This window comes from Schistocerca cancellata, chromosome 5 (assembly GCF_023864275.1).
Source record: "Schistocerca cancellata isolate TAMUIC-IGC-003103 chromosome 5, iqSchCanc2.1, whole genome shotgun sequence".
NCBI classification, from domain to species: Eukaryota; Metazoa; Arthropoda; class Insecta; order Orthoptera; family Acrididae; genus Schistocerca; species Schistocerca cancellata.
In genome coordinates, this window is record NC_064630.1 from 505,554,515 (window position 1) to 505,576,730 (window position 22,216).

At 40.1% G+C, this 22,216-nt stretch overlaps 2 protein-coding genes across 6 annotated transcripts in view; one reads left to right on the top strand and one right to left on the bottom strand.

The window, feature by feature from the left end:
* The window catches only part of LOC126187314 (DNA-directed RNA polymerase III subunit RPC6), a 104,083-nt gene extending 85,454 nt beyond the window's left edge, over nucleotides 1-18,629 (bottom strand). The window contains exons 1-2 of one of the 4 annotated variants that reach the window (XM_049928315.1): nucleotides 18,414-18,629; nucleotides 18,151-18,242 (exon numbers count right to left, since the gene is read on the bottom strand). In XM_049928315.1, the coding sequence (XP_049784272.1) occupies nucleotides 18,151-18,242 (92 nt within the window). In that variant the 5' untranslated portion in view covers nucleotides 18,414-18,629. Of the gene's footprint in view, nucleotides 1-18,150 lie in introns of all 4 variants that reach the window. The other 3 variants (XM_049928314.1, XM_049928317.1, XM_049928313.1) reach the window with 3 other exon arrangements.
* A 135-nt stretch (nucleotides 18,630-18,764) lies between these two features.
* The window catches only part of LOC126187312 (putative RNA polymerase II subunit B1 CTD phosphatase RPAP2), a 35,763-nt gene continuing 32,311 nt past the window's right edge, over nucleotides 18,765-22,216 (top strand). For both annotated transcript variants that reach the window (XM_049928311.1, XM_049928312.1), the window contains exons 1-2: nucleotides 18,765-19,044; nucleotides 19,132-19,246. In XM_049928311.1, the coding sequence (XP_049784268.1) occupies nucleotides 18,947-19,044; nucleotides 19,132-19,246 (213 nt within the window). In that variant the 5' untranslated portion in view covers nucleotides 18,765-18,946. The remainder of the gene's footprint in view (nucleotides 19,045-19,131; nucleotides 19,247-22,216) is intronic.

Below are 22,216 nucleotides of genomic sequence, written 5' to 3' on the forward strand. Positions count from 1 at the left end.
GTGGACATCCTTTCACCCTGAATTTTAATCACATTCCTGAAACTTTTTTTTCCCCTGGCATTGCTTCTTCAATGTACAGATGTAACAGCTGGGCCCTCCCACAGAGAACTTCAATATACTCTTTCCACCTGTCCATTTTCTGTTATCCATTTAACAGTGGAATTACACTTGCAGCCTTTATATTAATGCTTTCGCTGAAGATCGATTTGATTTTTCTACATACTGAATCAGTCCTTCATATGACTATATCCTACTCATTTTCTTTTTTTTTTTGCAACCATTTCACCTTGATTTCCCTGCACTTCATTTCTGTTTCATCCCTAAACATCTTATATCGCTTGCTATGTTCCTGTCCTGTTCCGAACATTTATGTACAGTCTTTTTTTGTCAATCAACTGAAGTAATTACACTGTTACTCACGGTTTCTTCACAGTTACCTGTCTTGCACATTTATCTGTCTGTCTAACTTCTGTTATTCAACAGAATGCCTAATGTTTTATACATCATCACAATATCCACAGCTTCAGAGAACTTCGAATGTCCACCATTCCCCAATACTTCGGGATCCCGTTTATTCACAAACTGATCCCTCCAGATGATTCTCTTAAATTTTAGCCGCCTCTTTGTCTTTACTAAATTGTTGGTTGATTCAGGGGAGGGGGACCAAACAGTGAGGTCATCGGTCCCTGCGGATTAGGGAAGGATGGGGAAGGAAGTCAGCCGTGACCTTTCAAAGGGACCATCCCAGCATTTGCCAGAAGCAATTTAGCGAAATCACAGAAAACCTAAATCAAGATGGCCAAACGCAGGTTTGATACTAAATTGTGAACTGAGTCCATATCTGTTCCTGGGATTGCCTTGCAATTAAACATCTGTTTTTGATATCTCTTTCTGGCTCTGGTGTAATTCAACTTGAGTCTTTCTGTGTCTCCAGGCCTTTTCCAAGTACCTCTCCTCTTGTGATTTATTAACAGTGTATTCACTATTACAAACTGAAATTCATCGCACAACTCAAGAAGTCTTTCTCCTCTCTCATTTGCACCGCCGAGTGCATGTTATTCTATAGCTCTGGCTTTATCCCTTCTTCAACGATAATTAAATTTTCATCTCTCTTTCCATACTGAATTATACATTCAGTGTCCACGTAATTATGTCCTCTATCACTTTAGTTTCTGTTTGTGATATCTCCGTGTATATCTAGTGTTGGTTTACCACTGATTCTGACGAGAATAACCATCCAATCAACTCTTTACAGCAACTCACTCTCTGCCCTATCTTCCTATTCATGGTATGTCTTACTCCTGTCAACATTGCAGGTTTTTTTTTATTATTATTATACAATTGCAATGTAAGAACAGATTGCAAGTGTCATTACACAGGTGTGTGTGTGTGTGTGTGTGTGTGTGTGTGTGTGTGTGTGTGTGTGGGCGCGCGCGTGTGTGTGTGTGTGTGTGTGTGTGTGTGTGTGTGTGTGTGTGTGGGGGGGGGGGGGGGGGGGCACCTGTGCACACACTGAGATAGTGAAAATCAAGTTATTTAACTAACATAAAATAGAAGATAAAGCAACTGGACATATCTGAAAGAAAGATCTTGAGAAAAATTCTTGAGCCAGTGGAAGAAAATGGTGTGCATAGGAGGAGATTCAACATTGAATTATATAATGTTCATAACGGACCAGACACTGTCAGGTAAATTACAAGGTGTACAACTTTGCTTCCACCATTTTTTCCCCAACATTTGAGCTTTAATGAAACAAATTGGTTACACATGTATTATTCAAAGTATTTTCCATCACTGGCCACTACTTTCTCCCATCTTTCGGGCAGTGTACGAATCCCGTGTCAAAAACACTGTTCATCTTTTGAAGCGATCCACGAATCGATCCAATTTGTGACTTCTTCAGGAGATCGGAAGTGTTGGTCAGCCAGGCCATGCTCCACTGATCTAAACAGGTGATACTCAGAGGCAGCAATGTCTGGAGAATACGGCGGGTGGGGGTAGGACTTCCCATTTTAATATTTACAAATATGTTTCGACCTCTTTTGCAACGTAGGGTCGAGCACTGTTACGCTGCAATGTGGGTGCTTAGGTTTATGGACTTCAGAATGCATGTAGAAAATAGGGTGTGGGGAGCGGTAGGGGTGAGCAGACATGGACTCCGAGAAGAGGTTCTGGGATAGGCCTAAGGATTTGAGTAGAAACTGGATATCCTGCTGGTTCATGACATGGGAGACCCAAAAATGTCACATACAGTTGATCGTGAGTTTTGGAAACCCTTATCACCAGTTTTGTGAAGGTCTTGTGGCTACTGCTGTGGAGGCCAAATTGTCTCCATTGTTACAGTAGGCCGAGTTTGTGAAGTGTGTGTGTGTGTGTGTGTGTGTGTGTGTGTGTGTGTGTGTGTGTGTGTGTGTGTGTGTGTGTGTGTTTTGTTGACGAAGGCCTTCATGGCCAAAATCTTTATTTGTGACAGTCTATTTGTTGTGTCTATCTGTGACTCAGCATCTCCACTATATGGTGAGTAGCAACTTTCCTTTCCAAAATAAAAAAGTGATTAGGTGCATTGGAAACCTAGCACTAAGGCAGTGCACAGCAGGACTAAATTCGAAGAACTGCACATACTGACGGTGCCTGCACTGTACACACACGAGGAAATTAAACGAATAATGCTTCAAATCAACTATACAGCTCTGCTGGACAAAAATATGCATAATTACAGCACTGCTTCAAGTATAACTACCATGTGTACAAATAGACTTAAGTGGCAAAGATCCTGAAATGGCCACATACTGGCATTAGGGAAGTGGCCAATTCCACCCATAATGTCATCAATATGGTGGAAATGATGATGGCATCATCTTGGGTAAAATATTCCGGAGGTAAAATAGTCCCCCATTCGGATCTCCGGGTGGGGACTACTCAAGAGGATGTCGTTATCAGGAGAAAGAAAACTGGCGTTCTACGGATCGAAGCATGGAATGTCAGATCCCTTAATTGGGCAGGTAGGTTAGAAAATTTAAAAAGGGAAATGGATAGGTTAAAGTTAGATATAGTGGGAATTAGTGAAATTCTGTGGCAAGAGGAACAAGACTTCTGGTCAGCTGAATACAGGGTTATAAATACAAAGTCAAATAGGGGTAATGCAGGAGTAGGTTTAATAATGAATAAAAAAATAGGAATGCGGGTAAGCTACTACAAACAGCATAGTGAACGCATTATTGTGGCCAAGATAGACACGAAGCCCACGCCTACTACAGTAGTACAAGTTTATATGCCAACTAGCTCTGCAGAAGGCGAAAAAATTGAAGAAATGTATGACGAAATAAAAGAAATTATTCAGATAGTGAAGGGAGATGAAAATTTAATAGTCATGTGTGACTGGAATTCGGTAGTAGGAAAAGGGAGAGAAGGAAACTTAGTAGGTGAATATGAATTGGGGCTAAGAAATGAAAGAGGAAGCCGCCTGGTAGAATTTTGCACAGAGCATAACTTAATCATAGCTAACACCTGGTTCAAGAACCATGAAAGAAGGTTGTATGCATGGAAAAACCCTGGAGATACTAGAAGGTATCAGACAGATTATATAATGGTAAGACAGAGATTCAGGAACCAGATTTTAAATTGTAAAACATTTCCAGTGGACTCTGACTACAATCTATTGGTTATGAACTGTACAGTAAAACTGAAGAAACTGCAAAAAGGTGGGAATCTAAGGAGATGGGATCTGGATAAACTGACTAAACCAGAGGTTGTGCAGAGTTTCAGGGAGAGCATAACTGAACAATTGACAGGAATGTGGGAAAGAAATAAAGTAGAAGAAGAATGGGTAGCTCTGAGGGATGAAGTAGTGAAGGCAGCAGAGGATCAAGTAGGTAAAAAGACGAGGGCTAGTAGAAATCCTTGGGTAACAGAAGAAATATTGAATTTGATTGATGAAAGGAGAAAATATAAAAATGCAGTAAATGAAGCAGGCAAAAAGGAATACAAACATCTCAAAAATGAGATCGACAGGAAGTGCAAAATGACTAAGCATGGATGGCTAGAGGATAAATGTAAGGATGTAGAGGCTCATCTCACTAGGGGTTAGATAGATACTGCCTGCAGGAAAATTAAAAGAGACATTTGGAGAAAAGAGAACCACTTGTATGAATATTAAGAGCTCAGATAGAAACCCAGTTCTAAGCAAAGAAGGGAAAGCAGAAAGGTGGAAGGAGTATATAGAGGGTCTACACAAGGGCGATGTACTTGAGGACAATATTATGGAAATGGAAGAGAATGTAGATGAAGTTGAAATGGGAGATACCATACTGCGTGAAGAGTTTGACAGAGCACTGAAAGACCTGAGTCGAAACAAGGCCCTGGGAGTAGACAACATTCCATTAGAACTACTGACAGCCTTGGGAGAGCCAGTTCTGAAAAAACTCTACCATCTGGTGAGCAAGATGTATGAGACAGGCGAAATACTCTCCGACTTCAAGAAGAATATAATAATTCCAATCCCAAAGAAAGCAGGTGTTGACAGATGTGAAAATTACCGAACTATCAATTTAATAAGTCACGGCTGCAAAATACTAACGCGAATTCTTTACAGAAGAATGGAAAAACTTGTAGAAGCCGATCTCAGCAAAGATCAGGTTGGATTCCGTAGAGATACTGGAACATGAGGCAATACTGACCCAATGACTTATCTTAGAAAATAAATTAAGGAAAGTCAAAACTACGTTTCTAGCATTTGTAGACTTAGAGAAAGCTTTTGTCAATACTCTCTTTCAAATTCTGAAGGTGGCAGGAGTAAAATACAGGGAGCGAAAGGCTATTTACAATTTGTACACAAACCAGATGGCAGTTATAAGAGTTGAGGGGCATGAAAGGGAAGCAGTGGTTGGGAAGGGAGTGAGACAGGGTTGTAGCCTATCCCCGATGTTACTCAATCTGTATATTGAGCAAGCAGTGATGGAAACAAAAGAAAATTTCGGAGTAGGTATAAAATCCATGGAGAAGAAATAAAAACTTTGAGGTTCGCCGATGACATTGTAATTCTGTCAGAGACAGCAAAGGACTTGGAAGAGCTGTTGAAAGGAATGGACAGTGTCATGAAAGGAGGGTATAAGATGAACATCAACAAAAGCAAAACAAGGATAATGGAATGTAGTCGAATTAAGTCGGGTGATGCTGAGGGAATTAGATTAGGAAGTGAGACACTTAAAGTAGTAAAGGAGTTTTGCTATTTGGGGAGCAAAATAACTGATGATGGTCGAAGTGGAGAGGATATAAAATGTAGACTGGCAATGGCAAGGAAAACATTTCTGAAGAAGAGAAATTTGTTAACATCGAGTAAGTGTCAGGAAGTCGTTTCTGAAAGTATTTGTATGGAGCGTAGCCATGTGTGGAAGTGAAACATGGACGATAAATAGTTTGGACAAGAAGAGAATAGAAGCTTTCGAAATGTGGTGCTATAGCAGAAAGCTGAAGATTAGATGGGTAGATCATATAAATAATGAGGAGGTATTGAATAGGATTGGGGAGAAGAGACGTTTGTGGCACAACTTAACTAGAAGAAGGGATCGGTTGGTAGAACATGTTCCGAGTCATCAAGCGATTACCAATTTAGTATTGGAGGGCAACGTGGAGGGTAAAAATCGTAGAGGGAGACCAAGAGATGAATACGCTAAACAGATTCAGAAGGATATAGGTTGCAGTAGGTACTGGGAGATGAAGAAGCTTGCACAGGATAGAGCAGCATGGAGAGCTGCAACAAACCAGTCTCAGGACTGAGGACGACGACAACAACAACAACAACAACAACAACATGGTGGAAATGCCTCCTTCCAGTGTGTATAATATGGTGCCGATGTTACTGCATACACATGCCAACAAATACAAACAAAAATAAAAATGACAAGAATGTCTCACTCCAGCAATAAAATGAAACTATCATGACAACTGCTGGAAATATGGGGTCTAGGGCAGGGACAAGCTAAGCATGTAACAATAAAAATCACCATGCACCATCCTAATATTAATCCATATCACTTCAGGCGGGGGGGGGGGTTACTTTCGTAGTCTCGGATGTTATTGAATTTAGCATATGTTAAAATTCAGAAGTAAGTAAGAAACACATATGTTTTTGTTTCCTCCAAAAAAATTCCTGCCCTGAGATACAGGCCTCCAAAGATGACATTGCGAACACCATTTTGAAGACGCGAATTTCGTAAAAAAATTTTAAATGCTGTATCTCTAACACTTCTAGAAATTTTGTTAGAGTTTTTTTATTTGAAAAACAGTTGCTGTATGATTACAATGGTATCCTCTGTTTGCACACATCTGTCAAAGTTCTTTTACTGTCGCCTTTTAATTTTTTTAAATAATTTATAGAAAAATCTTTTTCTTTTTTTCAAAAATGCCAATCCAGAAATATATTTTTTTCTGTTGATCAGTACCCAAGTAGTAATATATTCTCTGTAAAGGAGAGCTTCCACTTTCAAGTTGGACAGGTTTTATTAAAAGAGAGAGAGAGAGAGAGAGAGAGAGAGAGAGAGAGAGAGAGAAAATTTAACTTTCAAGGGCAATATACGTCTTCACTGAAGTTTTTTCTTACTAATCTCTTTGTTAGTAATGTTTATTTCTATTGTCTTTGTTGGAGTTATTTCTTATCACTTTCTTTGTTGCAGCTATTTCTTTTCACTTTCACTGTTGCAGATTTTTTTTACACTTTATTGTAGTTCCTTGTCAGTTTCTTTGTCGTGTCTGTTCATTGCAGGTTTCTGTATTGCTCAGTGCTAATTTGGTTACTGAAGAGGCTTCTAAGAAATCTGAGGCCATCCAGTGAGCTCTGTGTTTTCGTGAGGAATTTGCCAGGTGACACAGTTGCACTGTGTTTTGTGAAAAGGACTGTTTGAAATGTCTTCTGAGTGGGGCCACAGGAGAGTGAAGTGTGCATATCCATAAAAGAGTAATATATAAGAGGGAAAAAAAGGAAAAAAAGCCAACTTTGTTCAGGTTAGGAATAAGTGTTCTCATTTGAAGACTCTTTCAAAGGGAACAAAGGGAAGGTGTTTCCAGTGGCAACTTTTTGTGTTCTAAATGTTTTGACAGAATAACAGCAATGGTAGTATCTGAACAAGGTGAAGCCTCCCATGGTGCAGATGATGCAGATTTTGCATTAATAGACGAAGAAGTAAATACCATAAATCAATCAACTACAGAGGTCGGTGTTAGTCCTGTTAAGAAACGGTGGACAATGAAGTCGAGTCATAAGCTCTATGCATCAAGAAAGTGCAGAGAAATTACCAGAGCTATGGATGCATACACTAAAGCAAAACTAACCACACTCTTCAAAGTAGAAATTCCATCCTCAGAGGAAAATGAACCAAAGTACTCTTGCACCTCTTGCCAGGAATTTTTCGCAAATATCAATTCCTGTTGAATATTGTGCATCCTACAGTGAGAAGGTGCAGGTTTTAACTATTTTTCAGAGACATTTTCAAAGAAAACGATTTTGAACCATGTTCCATCAGTATCAAAGTATATGGTAGACAAATCAAGAAATGTGAGGTCTGTAAAAGGAGTCTCTGGAGGACCAGATCTCTATTATGGTCATCTTGTAGAAGCAGCTCAAGTTCAAACTGTGCAGTCATTTTTTCTGGAAGATAAATGGGACTGTTCTCACCAGAGTGCCAACAAAAAAGACACTATAACAGTAACAGATGAAGGTCAAAAAGTTGTAAAAGTGAAGAGGTACATGACTTGCAGTATTAAAGAAACTTCTGCAATTTATAAGCACAACTATACAACTTCACATACTGGAAGATCAAAATTTTATGAGCTACGGCCTAAGTGGGTAGTTGCACAAAACCTAGTGTGTCAGTTAGACCGTCAGCAAGAGCACACCACAAGTTTCTGCTGCTAATAAGGCGAGCACTCCATTTGTTTGTTGCATATTTTTATGAACTTAAAACAGGAGCAACTGCAGTAATGGATAGGAACTGTGCCTTGTGTACAGATGCGAGCTGAGCAGGCGACCCTTCGCTCACAGCTTCAGGCTGCGCTGGCTTCCGTCGCACAGCTTGAGGCTGCTGCCAAGGGGCGTCACTGTGGGGGATCGGACGTGGGGATGCGAGGGACGTTGAGCACGTCCCACATGTCCTCCCATCGGTCCACTGCAGTGACCTCTCCGGGTACTGCCTGCACTGAGGTTGACCACTCACCCGTGGTCGAGTGGGAGATCATTCATAAGTCCAGCAGGCAGCGAAAAACTTTCCGAGGGGCCGATCGTAGGCCTCGCCGGTTCATTTGACGAACAGGTTTTGGGCGTTATCTGTGGCTGACGATGTCTCTGAGCTGGATGCAGTCGTCCAGCCTGTTCCAGAGGAAGCTTCCCGGCCCTCAATGTCTGGGCATTCACAGAAGGTGGGTTTGCTGGTAGTTGGGAGCTCCAACATTCGGCGCGTAATGGGGCCCCTCAGGAACATGGCTGCCAAGGAGGGGAAGGAAGCCAGTGTGTACTCCATGTGCATTTTGGAGGGAGTCATTCTGGATGCAGAAAGGGTGCTTCCGGATACCATGAAGAGTACAGGGTGCAGCCAACTGCAGGTGGTGGCTCATGTCGGTACCAATGACATGTGTCGCTTTGGATCGGAGCATATTCAGTCTGGTTCCGGGTGCCTAGCGGAAATGGTAAAGACTGCCAGTCTTGCTTCCGAGATTAAGGCGGAGCTCACCATCTGCAGCATCGTCAATAGAACCAACTGTGGTCCTTTGGTGCAGAGCCGAATGGAGGGTCTGAATCAGAGGCTCAGGCGGTTCTGTGACCGTGTAGGCTGCAGATTCCTTGACTTGTGCCATCGGGTGGCGGGTTTCCGGGTTCCGCTTAATAGGTCAGGAGTCCACTACACACAGGAGGCGGCTGCATGGGTAGTGGGGGCTGTGTGGAAGGGACTGGGCAGCTTTTTAGGTTAGAGGGTCTCAGGGAACCACAAAAGGGGCGTCCGTCTAAAAGTGGGCAGGTAAAACACAGTAAGGTAGTTGTAGAAATTTTGCAAAAACAGACATAATGTCTTACGGGATAACCGCAATCAGTGATTTTATAATGTTACTTAAAATCCGTCTTGATTGCAAATTTTTTTATTATTCATATGACCGGTTTCGGTTAATTCAGAACCATCTTCAGATCTGATATTTCAGTTACAGGAGTAACCCGTCCAAATCAGCAACTTTCACAAGCTACGTCACATAAAATTTTATGTGACGTAGCTTGTGAAAGTTGCTGATTTGGACGGGTTACTCCTGTAACTGAAATATCAGATCTGAAGATGGTTCTGAATGAACCGAAACCGGTCATATGAATAATAAAAAAATTTGCAATCAAGACGGATTTTAAGTAACATTAGTTGTAGAAATGATTGGTACTGTAGTTGTAAATTGTTGTAGCTGTGTTGGGAAAGAACCAGAGCTCCAAGCCCTTAATAGAAAGCACTGAAGCTCAAATACCGTAGTTGTAGGTACAGAGAGCTGGCTAAAGCCGGAAATAAGTTCAGCCAAAATTTTTTCAAACGATCTAACAGTGTTCCGAAAGGATAGATTAAATACAGTTGGTGGCCAGTATTTATTGCTGTCAGAGGTAGTTTGCCTTGTAGCGAAACAGAAGTAGATAGTTCATGTGAAATAGTATGGTAGAGGTTATACCAGACAATCTGACTAAACTATTAACTGGATCATTTTACCGACCCCCCGACTCGGAATACATAGTTGCTGAACAGTTTAAAGAAAACTTGAGTCTCATTTCTAATAAGTACCCCGCTCATACAATTATAGTCGGTGGTGACTTCAATCTACCCTCGATATGCTGGAAAAATTATACGTTTAAAGCCGGCGGCAGGCACAAAACATCATCCGAAATTGTACTGAATGCTTTCTCAGAAAATTGTTTTGAACAATTAGTTCATGAGACCACTCTAAGCGTAAATGGTTGCGAAAGCATACTTGATCTTTTAGCAACAAATATTCCTGAAACAAATAGTGAGTGTTGTGACAAATACAGGGATTAGCGACCACAAGGCATTTGCTGCTAGGCTGAAAATATATCTATTTAAAAAAAACGATAAAAATGCTCTTAACGCCTTTTTAAGAGACAGTTTTCACGCCTTCCAATATGATCATGTAGGTGTAGAAAAGTTGTGGAATGTTTTCAAAGAGATAGTATCAACAACAATTGAAAGATATATACCACATTAATTAATAAGTCATGGTACTGATCCCCCATGGCACACAAAACGGATCAGACCGTTGTTGCAGAAGCAACGAAAAAAGCATGCCAAATTTAAAAGAATGCAAAATCCCAAAAGACTGTCAAAGTTTTACAGAAGTTTGAAATATAGCGCGTACTTCAATGCAAGATGCATTTAGTAATTTCCACAACGAAATTCGTCTCGAAATCTGGCAGAAAACCCAAAGAGATTCTGGTCATACATAAAGCACACCAGTGGCAAGACGCAATCAATACCTTCACTTCACGATAACAATGGTGAAGTCACTGATGACAGTGCCTCTAAAGCAGAGTTACTAAACACAGTTTTCCGAAAATCCTTCACCAAAGCAGACAAAGTAAATATTCCTGAATTCCAATCAAGAACAACTGCCAAGATGAGAAACATAGAAGTAGATATCCTCGGTGTAACAAGGCAGCTTAAATCACTTAATAACGGCAAGACCTCCGGTCCAGATTGTATACCAGTCAGGTTCCTCTCAGAGTATGCTGATAAAATAGCTCCATATTTAGCAATTATATACAACCACTCAGTCACAGAAAGATCCATACCTAAAGACTGGAAAATTGCTCAACTCACACCAATACCCAAAAAGGGAAGTAGGAGTAATCCACTGAATTACAGGCCTATATCACTAACGTAGATTTGCAGTAGGGTTTTAGAACATATAGAGTATTCAAACATTATGAAGTACCCTGAAGAAAACGATTTATTGACATATAGTCAGCAAGGATTCAGAAAATATCGTTCTTGTGAAACACAACTAGCTCTTTATACTCATGAAGTAATAAGTGCTATTGACAGGGAATGTCAAATTGATTCCATATTTTTAGATTTCCAGAAGGCTTTCGACACCGTTCCTCACAAGCGTCTTCTAACCAAACTGCGTGCCTACGGAGTATTGCCTCAGTTGCGCGACTGGATTCGTGATTTCCTGTCAGAAAGGTCACAGTTCGTAGTAATAGATGTAAAGTCATCGAGTAAAACAGAAGTAATATCCGGTGTTCCCCAAGGAAGTGTTATAGGCCCTCTACTGTTCCTGATCTATATTAACGACATAGCTGGCAATCTGAGTAGGCATCTTGGATTGTTTGCAGATGATGATGTCATTTACCATCTTGTAAAGTCATCAGATGATCAAAACAACTTGCAAAACGATTTAGATAAGATATCTGTATGGTGCAAAAAGTGGCAATTGACCCTGAATAAAGAAAAGTGTGAAGTTATTCACATGAGCACTAAAAGAAAGCAGCTAAATTTCAATTATGCAATAAGTCACAAATCTGAGGGCTGTAAATTCAACTAAATACTTAGGGATTACAATTACAAATAACCTAAATTGGAACGATCACATAGATAATATTGTGGGTAGAGCAAACCAAAGACTCTGATTCATTGGCAGAACACTTAGAAGGTGCCACAGGTCTACCAAAGAGACTGCTTACACTACACTTGTCCGCCCTATTCTGGAGTATTGCTGTGCAGTGTGGGGTCTGCATCAGTCGGGACTGACGGATGACATCGAAAAAGCACAAAGAAGGGCAGTTCGTTTAGTATTATCGCGAAATAGGGGAGATAGTGTCACAGACATGATATGTGAATTGGAGTGGCAATCATTAAAAAAAGGCATTTTTCGTTGCGACGGGATCTTCTCATGAAATTTGAATCACCAGTTTTTTCCTCCGATTGTGAAAACATTCTGTTGTCACTCACCTACATAGGGAGAAATAATCATCACAATAAAATATGAGAAATCAGGGCTTGCACAGGAAAATTTCAGTGCTTGTTTTTCCCGCGTGTCGTTCAAGAGTGGAACGGTAGAGAGACAGCATGGAGGTGGTTCATTGAACCCTCTGCCAGGCACTTTATTGTGAATAGTAGAGTAATCACGTAGATGCAGATGTAGAGATGTCTGTTCATGTGTGTACCGTGCGAATTTTTAACTCTGTGTGGTAACTTTGAAGAACTTACTGGAGCACGTGACATATAACACCTTGGTTGGGCATGTGAAGTCATTATTAGTCTGTGACGTTAAGTGAGAGACTTACTTGTTTCAAGAACGTGGTGACTGCTCTGGAAAGGGAGGACTGTCTTTACAGACACATGGCCTGGAAGACGTAGCAGGTAACTCTGCAGAAATTATATGGAAGGCACATAAACTAATTAAGAAAACTGTTGCCTTTGACAGTTTCATTGATGAACTTGGTAAATGGTCAGTGAAAGCAGTAACACACCAGCATCTGAAGAAATTGCAACAACAAAACACTGAAGAAGTGAAAGGGCGTGTACAGGCTGAAGAACTACGCTTAGTGCTTCACTGTGATTTTGCTGAGAACTGGTATGTAATTCTCCCACAAGAAGTACAAAGGTATCATTGGAGTAATGACCAGGTTTCAATTTTTGCAGGAGTGACATATTTTCAAAACAAGACCACAAGTGTTGCAGTTATAAGTGATGACACAGGACATGACTCAGCACATGCTTTGCTAGCAATGCACAGAATTCTTCAACTGCAAACAGGGACAGAGATGATCATCATTAATTCTGAAGGTGCTCCTAATCATTTTAAAAATCATTACCAGCTGTTTGAATTAAGGCGCTTGTACCACCTAACTGTATATACAGTGCTACTGGCCATGGGAAGAGGCCTTGTGATGGTGTAGGAGGCCTGCTGAAGTACCATGCTACAAAACATAATCTTTCCAGACCAAATACAGCTGCAAATCAGAAGGTGAAGGATTTTACGAGAGTTGTGAAATCTTACACATCTGTAGCCCTCATTCTTTTGTTCAAAGAGGAAATCGAAGAATTTCGTGAGCAGAAAAAATGAAGAATGGTCCAAACAAACTACGCCTGTGAAAGGAATCCAGAGGACCCATTTTTGGACTCAAATTGATGGGCAAACTCATATTGCATGAACTTCAAAGAGCAAGAAAGAAGAAATTTCGTTCGTTTGGCTAACACCTCAGAAACAGCAGAATAATATTCACAACCTGAGAAGGGGGATGTTTGTGGCATGTGTGTATGACTGACTGGTGGGTTGCAGAGATTATAGACACAAGTTATGAGTTAAACGAAACTGTAGTGAACTTTATGCTACCACATGGACCAGCTGCTGGATATAGGTTTCCAGTTGAAGCACATCAACAACGCCACCAGTGTCAATTTCCTGTTCACAATGTTTTGAAGACTGTAAGTGCTCCAGTTCCTATTGGTTCAACAGGAAGGCATCACTCCATATCAAAATAAGATACTGAAGAAGTGTAGCATATTTTTAGTTCATTGACTGGCCAATTTCAGTATAAAACAGGGGCCGACAGAAGCGTTCGATCCCACGTGTCAGCTTTGACCCGTGACTTAAGGCTGTTGTGGTGTGTGATGTCACAACGGCGCAGAATTTAGTTTGTGAGAGTGGCATGTTTGTAGGTGTCGTTTTGATGCGATCGGTGGTGCTCTCTGGTGGTGTGTTAAGTATGTTTTTGGTTTAGTTTGCGAGTGTGGCGTCATGTGTGAATTTTGGTAAAGTGCTTTTTTTATGTCTTTGGTATGTATGGATGTGACTGACAGGGTCAACAGTTTTCGGTTGTCAGCTATGATGGGGGACAGTGCGTTGTCTCTAATAAAATTTCTTCAACTATTCATATTTTTGGATGAAGTAGTGAAGTGTTCAGTATGTCGTGAAGAATTGAGGCTTACTTAAAGTTCCAGCATCTTGGACCAGGGACGCCTGTATGTGGAGATGTCGTAAGGATAACAGGTCAAGGGAAGCGTTCGATCCCAATTTATGAGATCGGGAGCTGCTGTGGAGCTATATAGGTCAAGGAAAGTGTCCAATTCCAGATGATATTGTGTTCGTTGGATTTGGGGAGTTTTGTGATGTCGGTTTTTGTCATTTTGTATGGGGGTGCGTGTAAATTTGTTTATATTTAGTTTGTCCCCACCCAAAAAACCCCTTTTTCTCCGCGCTTGTCCCGTTAGTGTCATTAGGCTTTTTGTGGAACGTGTGTGTTTGTTTGTCGATGTATTATCATCCTCATAATGTGACTTATCTTAGAAGAAAGATTAAGAAAAGGCAAACCTACGCTTCTAGCATTTGTAGACTTAGAGAAAGCTTTTGACAATGTTAACTGGAATACTCTCTTTCAAATTCTGAAGGTGGCAGGGGTAAAATACAGGGAGCGAAAGGCTATTTACAGTTTGTACAGAAACCAGATGGCAGTTATAAGAGTCGAGGGGCATGAAAGGGAAGCAGTGGTTGGGAAAGGAGTAAGACAGGATTGTTGCCTCTCCCCGATGTTATTCAATCTGTATATTGAGCAAGCAGTAAAGGAAACAAAAGAAAAATTCGGAATAGGTATTAAAATTCATGGAGAAGAAGTAAAAACTTTGAGGTTCGCCGATGACATTGTAATTATGTCAGAGACAGCAAAGGACTTGGAAGAGCAGTTGAACGGAATGGACAGTGTCTTGAATGGAGGATATAAGATGAACATCAACAAAAGCAAAACGAGGATAATGGAATGTAGTCGAATTAAGTCGGGTGATGCTGAGGGAATTAGATTAGGAAATGAGACACAAAGTAGTAAAGGAGTTTTGCTATTTAGGGAGTAAAATAACCGATGATGGTCGAAGTAGAGAGGATATAAAATGTAGACTGGCAATGGCAAGGAAAGCGTTTCTCAAGAAGAGGACTTTGTTAACATCGAGTATAGAATTAAGTGTCAGGAAGTCGTTTCTGAAAGTATTTGTATGGAGTGTAGCCATGTATGGAAGTGAAACATGGACGATAACTAGTTTGGACAAGAAGAGAATAGAAGCTTTCGAAATGTGGTGCTACAGAAGAATGCTGAAGATAAGGTGGGTAGATCACGTAACTAATGAGGAGGTATTGAATAGGATTGGGGAGAAGAGAAGTTTGTGGCACAACTTGACTAGAAGAAGGGATCGGTTGGTAGGACATGTTTTGAGGCATCAAGGGATCACAAATTTAGCATTGGAGGGCAGTGTGGAGGGTAAAAATCGTAGAGGGAGACCAAGAGATGAATACACTAAGCAGATTCAGAAGGATGTAGGTTGCAGTAGATACTGGGAGATGAAGAAGCTTGCACAGGATAGAGTAGCATGGAGAGCTGCATCAAACCAGTCTCAGGACTGAAGACCACAACAACAACAATGTGTACATAAGGACTTTATATGCGCCATATTGGAATCGTGGTTTACGGACGTCACGTTAGCGACAGCCCCGGACGGTGCACAAGTCCCGATGATCATATTGATGCACTCTTGGTTGGTGTGGCGGGGGGTACGTGTGGAGGGGGATAAATGGGCAGGGCTTGTGCAAATGTCCGGGGCTGTCGCTAACGTTTCCTGTTTATGGTCATTTCCGCCATATTTGTGACGTCATAGGTCAGAGCAGACGGGCGGGATCGGACGCTTCCATATTTCCCAAAACAGAGTCCACAGAAGTTGTATAAAGTGAAACTTTTAAGTCTTTGAGCCTTTCACACACATTTTGGAACCATTTAAAATGCTTGAAAAATGAGTCTCTTACTCATCTTTCAAAACTTAAATTATGTTAAATGAGGCTAGGTTTTTATTTTTATGAGCCTGTTATGTGATAATGTGGAAATAATAACAGGTTTTATGAATGGCAAAAATGTCAATTGTTTATAAAACCTGTTTAACCTAAAAGTGGAAGCTCTCCTGTTCAAGGAATGTAGAACTACATGGTACTAGTAACAAAAAAATCTAGAACTGTTCCTGAGATACAGCATTTTAAATTTTTTTTAAAAAAATTGGCATCCTCAAAATGGTATGCACAGTGTCATCTTTGGAGGGCTGTATCTCAGAGAAAACAAAGAAAAAAAAGTGTGTTCCTTACTTAGTCCTTCATTTTAACATATGCTAAATCCAATAACACCCGAGACTATGAAGGTAAGATTTTTTCCTAGATTGCCTGAATTGATATGGACTATGCCTAAAATAATGCCACACTCACAAAACTAGGAGGAATCTTACAATTCACACTACTTATATAGCTCAATCGATGCTCACAATCGCACAAAGCCAACACCTACAACCCCAAAAAGTGGAATCAGCCTTCCTCATGACCTATATAGCTCAACCGTAGTTCTCGATACTAAAAAACCAACACCTAATACTCCTAAAAGTGGAATCGGACATTTCTCTTTACCACAACCACAGCTGTCAACATCTACTACCAAACCACAACCACAAACTTCACACACCCACATAACTCACAAAACACCACTGAAACCAAAATACCATAAACACACACACACACACACACACACACACACACACACACACACACACACCAGAAAAACAAAAATCTAACCCCAAACTACTCGATATCACTCCCAAACACAAAGTCAGCAAACAAGCAAAATCAATCACACCTTACAAAAAGAAAAATATCAACTCAACTGGTCTTCTCCAACAATTTCTAAACATCCATCTAACCCAGAACCTGCCCCATTAAGCCTGGGCAGGTCTCCAAAACCCCTCTCCCAAGCAATATAAATAACTTAAACACATTTTCTGCGTTCAAACAAAAACTGATTGGGTTGAGGACTTTTTGGTAAGGAGAATACAGCATGTAATCTTGGACTGAGAGTCATTGTCATATGTAGTAGTAACTTTGGATGTGCCACAGGAAAGTGTGTTGGGACCCTTGCTTTTCATGTTGCATATTAATGACCTTGCAGATAATATCAATAGTAAAATCTAGTTTTATGCAGATGATGCAGTTATCTGTAATGAAGTAGTATCTGAGAGAAGTTGCATAAATATTCAGTCAGATCTTGACAAGATTACAATATGGTGCAGAGATTGGCAACTTGCTCTTTATGTTCAGAGTTGTAAAATTATGCACTTCTCAAAACGACAAAATGTAGTATCCTATGACTATAATATCATTGCATCACAGTTGGAATCAACAAACTCATACAAATACCTAGGTGTAACATTGTAGGAATATGAAATGGAATGATCACATAGGTTCGGTCATGGGTACAGCAGGTTGTGGACTTAGGCTTATTGGTAGGATACTGGGGAAGTGCAATCAGTCTACAAAGAAGATTGCTTACATATTACTTGTGTGGCCAAACCTAGAATATTATTCAAGTGTGTGGGACCCATACCAGATAGTGCTAACAGGGGATACTGAACATTTCCCGAGAGGGGGAGCACAAATGGTCGCAGGTTTGTTTAATTCATGGGAGCATTCTGCAGACTCTTGGAGATAGACGTACACTATCCCGAGAATGTCTATTAACTAAGTTTCAAGAACTGGCGGTCACTATAGGGATATACAACAACCCCCTATATATTGCTCGCACAGGGATCATATGGATAAGATTAGAAAAATTATTGCATGTACAAGGGATTCAAACAGTCATTTTTCCTGCACTCCATACCTAAATGGAAGAGGAAGAAACCCTATAACTGGTGCAATGGGGCATACCCCTGCCATGCACCTCACGGAGGTTTGCAGAGTGTAGATAGAAGCTTAACAGAATGTCTTGTGGAGGGATTCTAATAGTGATATTCTCGATGTGTTAATTTGAAGTCCTACCAAGAACCAAGTACTCATGAAAACATTACCCGAAGGACAAAAATCAATGTTAAAGCAACGCAACATTTTCCTAGCAAAAGGTAAATGATTCTGGGTATGTCATCAATGACCCCCGAGAGACAGTTACCGATAAAGAATTAATCTGCTTATCTCTGACTGTTAAGAATTTTTTTTTTTTTTTCACGCTGGGCTCTACTGGGACAAGTCCAGCTCGCCTCTCACTCATGCTGAGTTTTTCCTTTAACCCGATAATTTAAAAAAAAAAAAAATGATGTCGATCAGTATTACCTGTGTTCAACTTCTGCAGTTGACGTGGAACCAGTCTCATCAGGTTTCTCCACCTTCACCTGCACAGTCGTCGTGTTTTCATTCCCTGCCATCTTTCAGAAAACAGTTCAAAGTAATAAATACCACGAAATGGAAAGCTCATTTCTTACTGGTATTCAGGGATAGGTTGATATGCTGGACATCATAAAACTTCCATCAATTACGATGTAAACAACAATTACAACGAGAACAAACGTGTCGTGACACACTACACCCCGACTCACCAATTTCAACGCGTCTGAATTCGACAAACAACACTAAACAACAATAGAAAATTACGTCAGATTTATGTCTGGCACATTATTGACAGATACCAAGAAACTCGCATGCTCTCTCACGTAAAGTGCATATCGCACGGTAGCAGACTACAAATACTACTACTTGAGTAATAGTAGACGCAGTGCATGGGTGCAGTACTACGTTGTTGTACGAAGCAGCCGTGTAACAACCAAAGATAATGGAATTTCACTTGACAGCCGTAAAAAAAATAAGAAAAAAACATAAATAAATACATCGATCCCTGAAAAAATTTGATGAACAAATGGAATGCACGAGGAAAGTGAAAACCAAACTTAATGATTTGTGCCCAGCGAGTACTTCAACTGGTACCGACTGAAACATGTTTGAGAACGAGTGTCATGTCTTTTACAATGCACTTCGCAGTATTTATGTTGTGACAGAGAGGAAGAAGTTGTGTACTAGTGCTGTTCTGTTGTAATCCGCGGAGGAAGAGTTACGGATATTTAAAGTGGAGAAGATGGGAAGTATGGGGACCAACATAACGCGAACCACGGGGAAAGGGAAAAGTAAAGCAGCATTGCGTGCAGGACTACCGAGAAATGTTAGGAGTATGAGGTTGTTTGAAATAAATCTGAAATATGGTTAGCAATATGTTTCAATATAATGCAATATGCTTTACACTCAGCAATTTTTTATGTTTAGCAAGGAGGTCCTTGAAGCAACGTTGCAGAAAAAGAGAGAATGTAATGCAAAAGCCCAAAAAATAGTTGAAAGTTTACTGGAGAAAGATATCAATGAAGAATGGTTCGCCGGCTGTGTGAGTTTTATCGTCATTTAAATTGTTTTACTCTGTAGAAATTCTAATTTCTTACTCTGATTACACTGCTCTGTACTATCAAGAGTATGGTCTCTTTGAAGTCAACATGGCCGTAAACGTACATTAATGACACTAAAGTGCATTCATATAATCTAACTCTTCGTGAGAGGCTATTGATTGGTGGTTGATTTGGTGGAGGGGACCAAACAGCTAGGTCATAGGTCTCATCAAATAGGGGAGGTTGGGGAAGGAAGTCAGCCATGCCCCTTCAAAGGAAGCTGCCCGGCATTTGCCGGAAGCGATTTAGGGAGCTCATACAAAACCTAAACCGGGATGGCCAGTCACGGATTTGAACCGTTGTCCTCCGGAATACGAGTCCAGTGTGCTAACCACTGCGCTCATGATATCACTTTTACTTTGTTCAATAAGTCTCGGCATCCATGAACTGACTTGAACTATGGTACCTACACCTCAACACGCACACTTGTTATTGTTGTAGTACATGAAAATATGAAACTTCCTGGCAGATTAAAACTGCGTGCTGGACCGAGACTCGAACTCGGGACGTTTGACTTTCATGGGCAAGTGCTCTACCAACTGAACTACCCAAGCACTACTCGCGACCCATCCTCACAGCTTTACTTCTGCCAGTACCTCATCTCATACCTTTCAAACTTCGCAGAAGCTGAGAGGATGGGATGTGTTGTGTTTGGGTAGCTCAGTTTGTAGAGCTCTTGCCCGCAAAAGGCAAAGGTCCCGAGTTCGAGTCTTGATCTGGCACACTGTTTTAATCTGCCAGGAAGTTATGATGATATTGTCATCACAAAAATGGATCAATCCTGTTCTGGGAATTTATGCTTTATCTTACTGTGCTCTTTAACATCCTGTGTGACTGATTGCAGATTACCGCTAGTGGGCCTAAGTTCATCTTCCCATGTTCTTGACATTTTCATGACCACCAGAGGCAATATAATTCTTTATTTAAAATATATATATATATATATATATATATATATATATATATATATATATATCGATAAAATCTTAGCTATGATAATACCATCAGCACACTAACTTATTGTATCAGATGATAAAGTATAAGATTCTTACTATACTAGTTATTTGCCAGGCCCTCATCCAGATTGATGACCAATTATGGTTGATGATCACCAGTTTTTTTCCAGAATCTATACTTAGTAGCATTTCAGTTAATGATCACTTAAGTATACTGAAACCAATAGGTTGCATGTACTATGGTCCCAGTTATGTTCTCTTAGCCAGGAGATAGTCTTGTTACCACAAACCAAAATGTAGTCCTACATATGAATTATTGTGCTTAACATCGTTTTGTCTTTGACTGTTGCTGCCTCAGTGGATCACAGTACCTCCAGTCTATTTTATTTTATTTTTTTAAGTGGTCTTTTGGACACATCATATCAAAACACAGTGCTGGTGAGAATTTATGTTGCTTTCTTTACTGCATTCTCAATACATCTTTCCTTTTGAGAGTTCTGTTTAATGTCCAGCCAGTTTGTCTGTCTGTGAGTAGCCTACTACAGATAAGCCTCTCCTTTACCCAGCATTGTCAGCTGGCACATTATATGGTAAGAGCATTGCATCTGTGGTATTACACTTATGTTGAAATGTTCAACCTGTCTCTCTGTTGCATGTTGCAGTGTATCTGGGCTATATTCTGTTTGATGTGGCAGCTTTCTTTCTCTTCAATCACATCTTGAACTTCAACAATGCAAAGATTACTGTTTTTTACAAGACATTGTCTAGTATGTCTACTAACCATCTGCTTGCTGATTTTCTTCATTGTCCCATCTGTATCATCCACTGAAATCGGACTACTTTGTAAACATTTGGCATATTCATTCAATCTTTGTGTCCAGCACGTGGATGGCTCATAGCAAAGTTTAGCTGTAATGTACATTGCAAGTGGCAACATACTATTTGTTGTCATTGTTTTAGGATTCTGTAAAGATCAATTTCAAATTTTTCCACAGCAGAAACCACGAGTACTCCTCCTTTTAGTTAGAGCAGTGAGTTTTAGGTTAGTCGCTTTTATTGGCCTGCATAGAGTAACAAATCACTTTTAGTCTTTTAATCTACATGCAAGAGGTTTGTATTTGTCACTCTATAATGTAGTTCTATGAGAGAATGAAGCGCAATTTTGAATTACTTAATTCTATGTTTGATGTGTGTCACACATACTGTTCCAAGTAGGCATGTCAGTATTTAAATCTATTATCAAAAGTTGTGGGGCAAATTTGTTTTATAGTTGTTAACAATTGGTCCTTTTTTTGTTGTAAACCCTTCAGAGAAACTTACGAGTACACACCAAACTGAGTCAAGAAAAATGCGCCTTCTGCTAACACATGGCTTTTGAAATGACTGTAATGGTAAAGTTAGAGGAATTTGAAACATACACAAGGGTACTGACAGTCTTTGTACCACTGTGCAACCTTAAAATTGAATAGAAAGGGAGGAACGGTTTTATAGTCCTGCACTTATTTACCTCTGGCATTCCCCATACTGTGACTTAGAAGTGGAAATGTAGATGTAGGTTCTGCCATGGCAGAAGAGCTGTACTCAGCTTTGGATGTGGACTCAGGCACATCTATCCGATCTGCACATTGCATGCGGGAAGCAATTGAGGTGAACTGAAAAATACTCAACCAACAAATTTTGTTAATTATCAACATATTGCCTCCAAATTCAGAGATCTGTAACTGACAGTTTGTTGGTGGCATTCTGGTTCTCCCTGTGTAATGACATTACTACCCAATAAAGATTACTTTTATTTATTTATTACTTGTATGCTGGTCTTGATCACATCAAGAGGGAATTTAATAACAAAGAATTGTCATCAGGCTGTATGATTGTGGAGCACATCATCATTAACACTTATAAAATATCCAAATTAATTTTCTGATTAAAACTGTATATAATTAGATACTAACATGA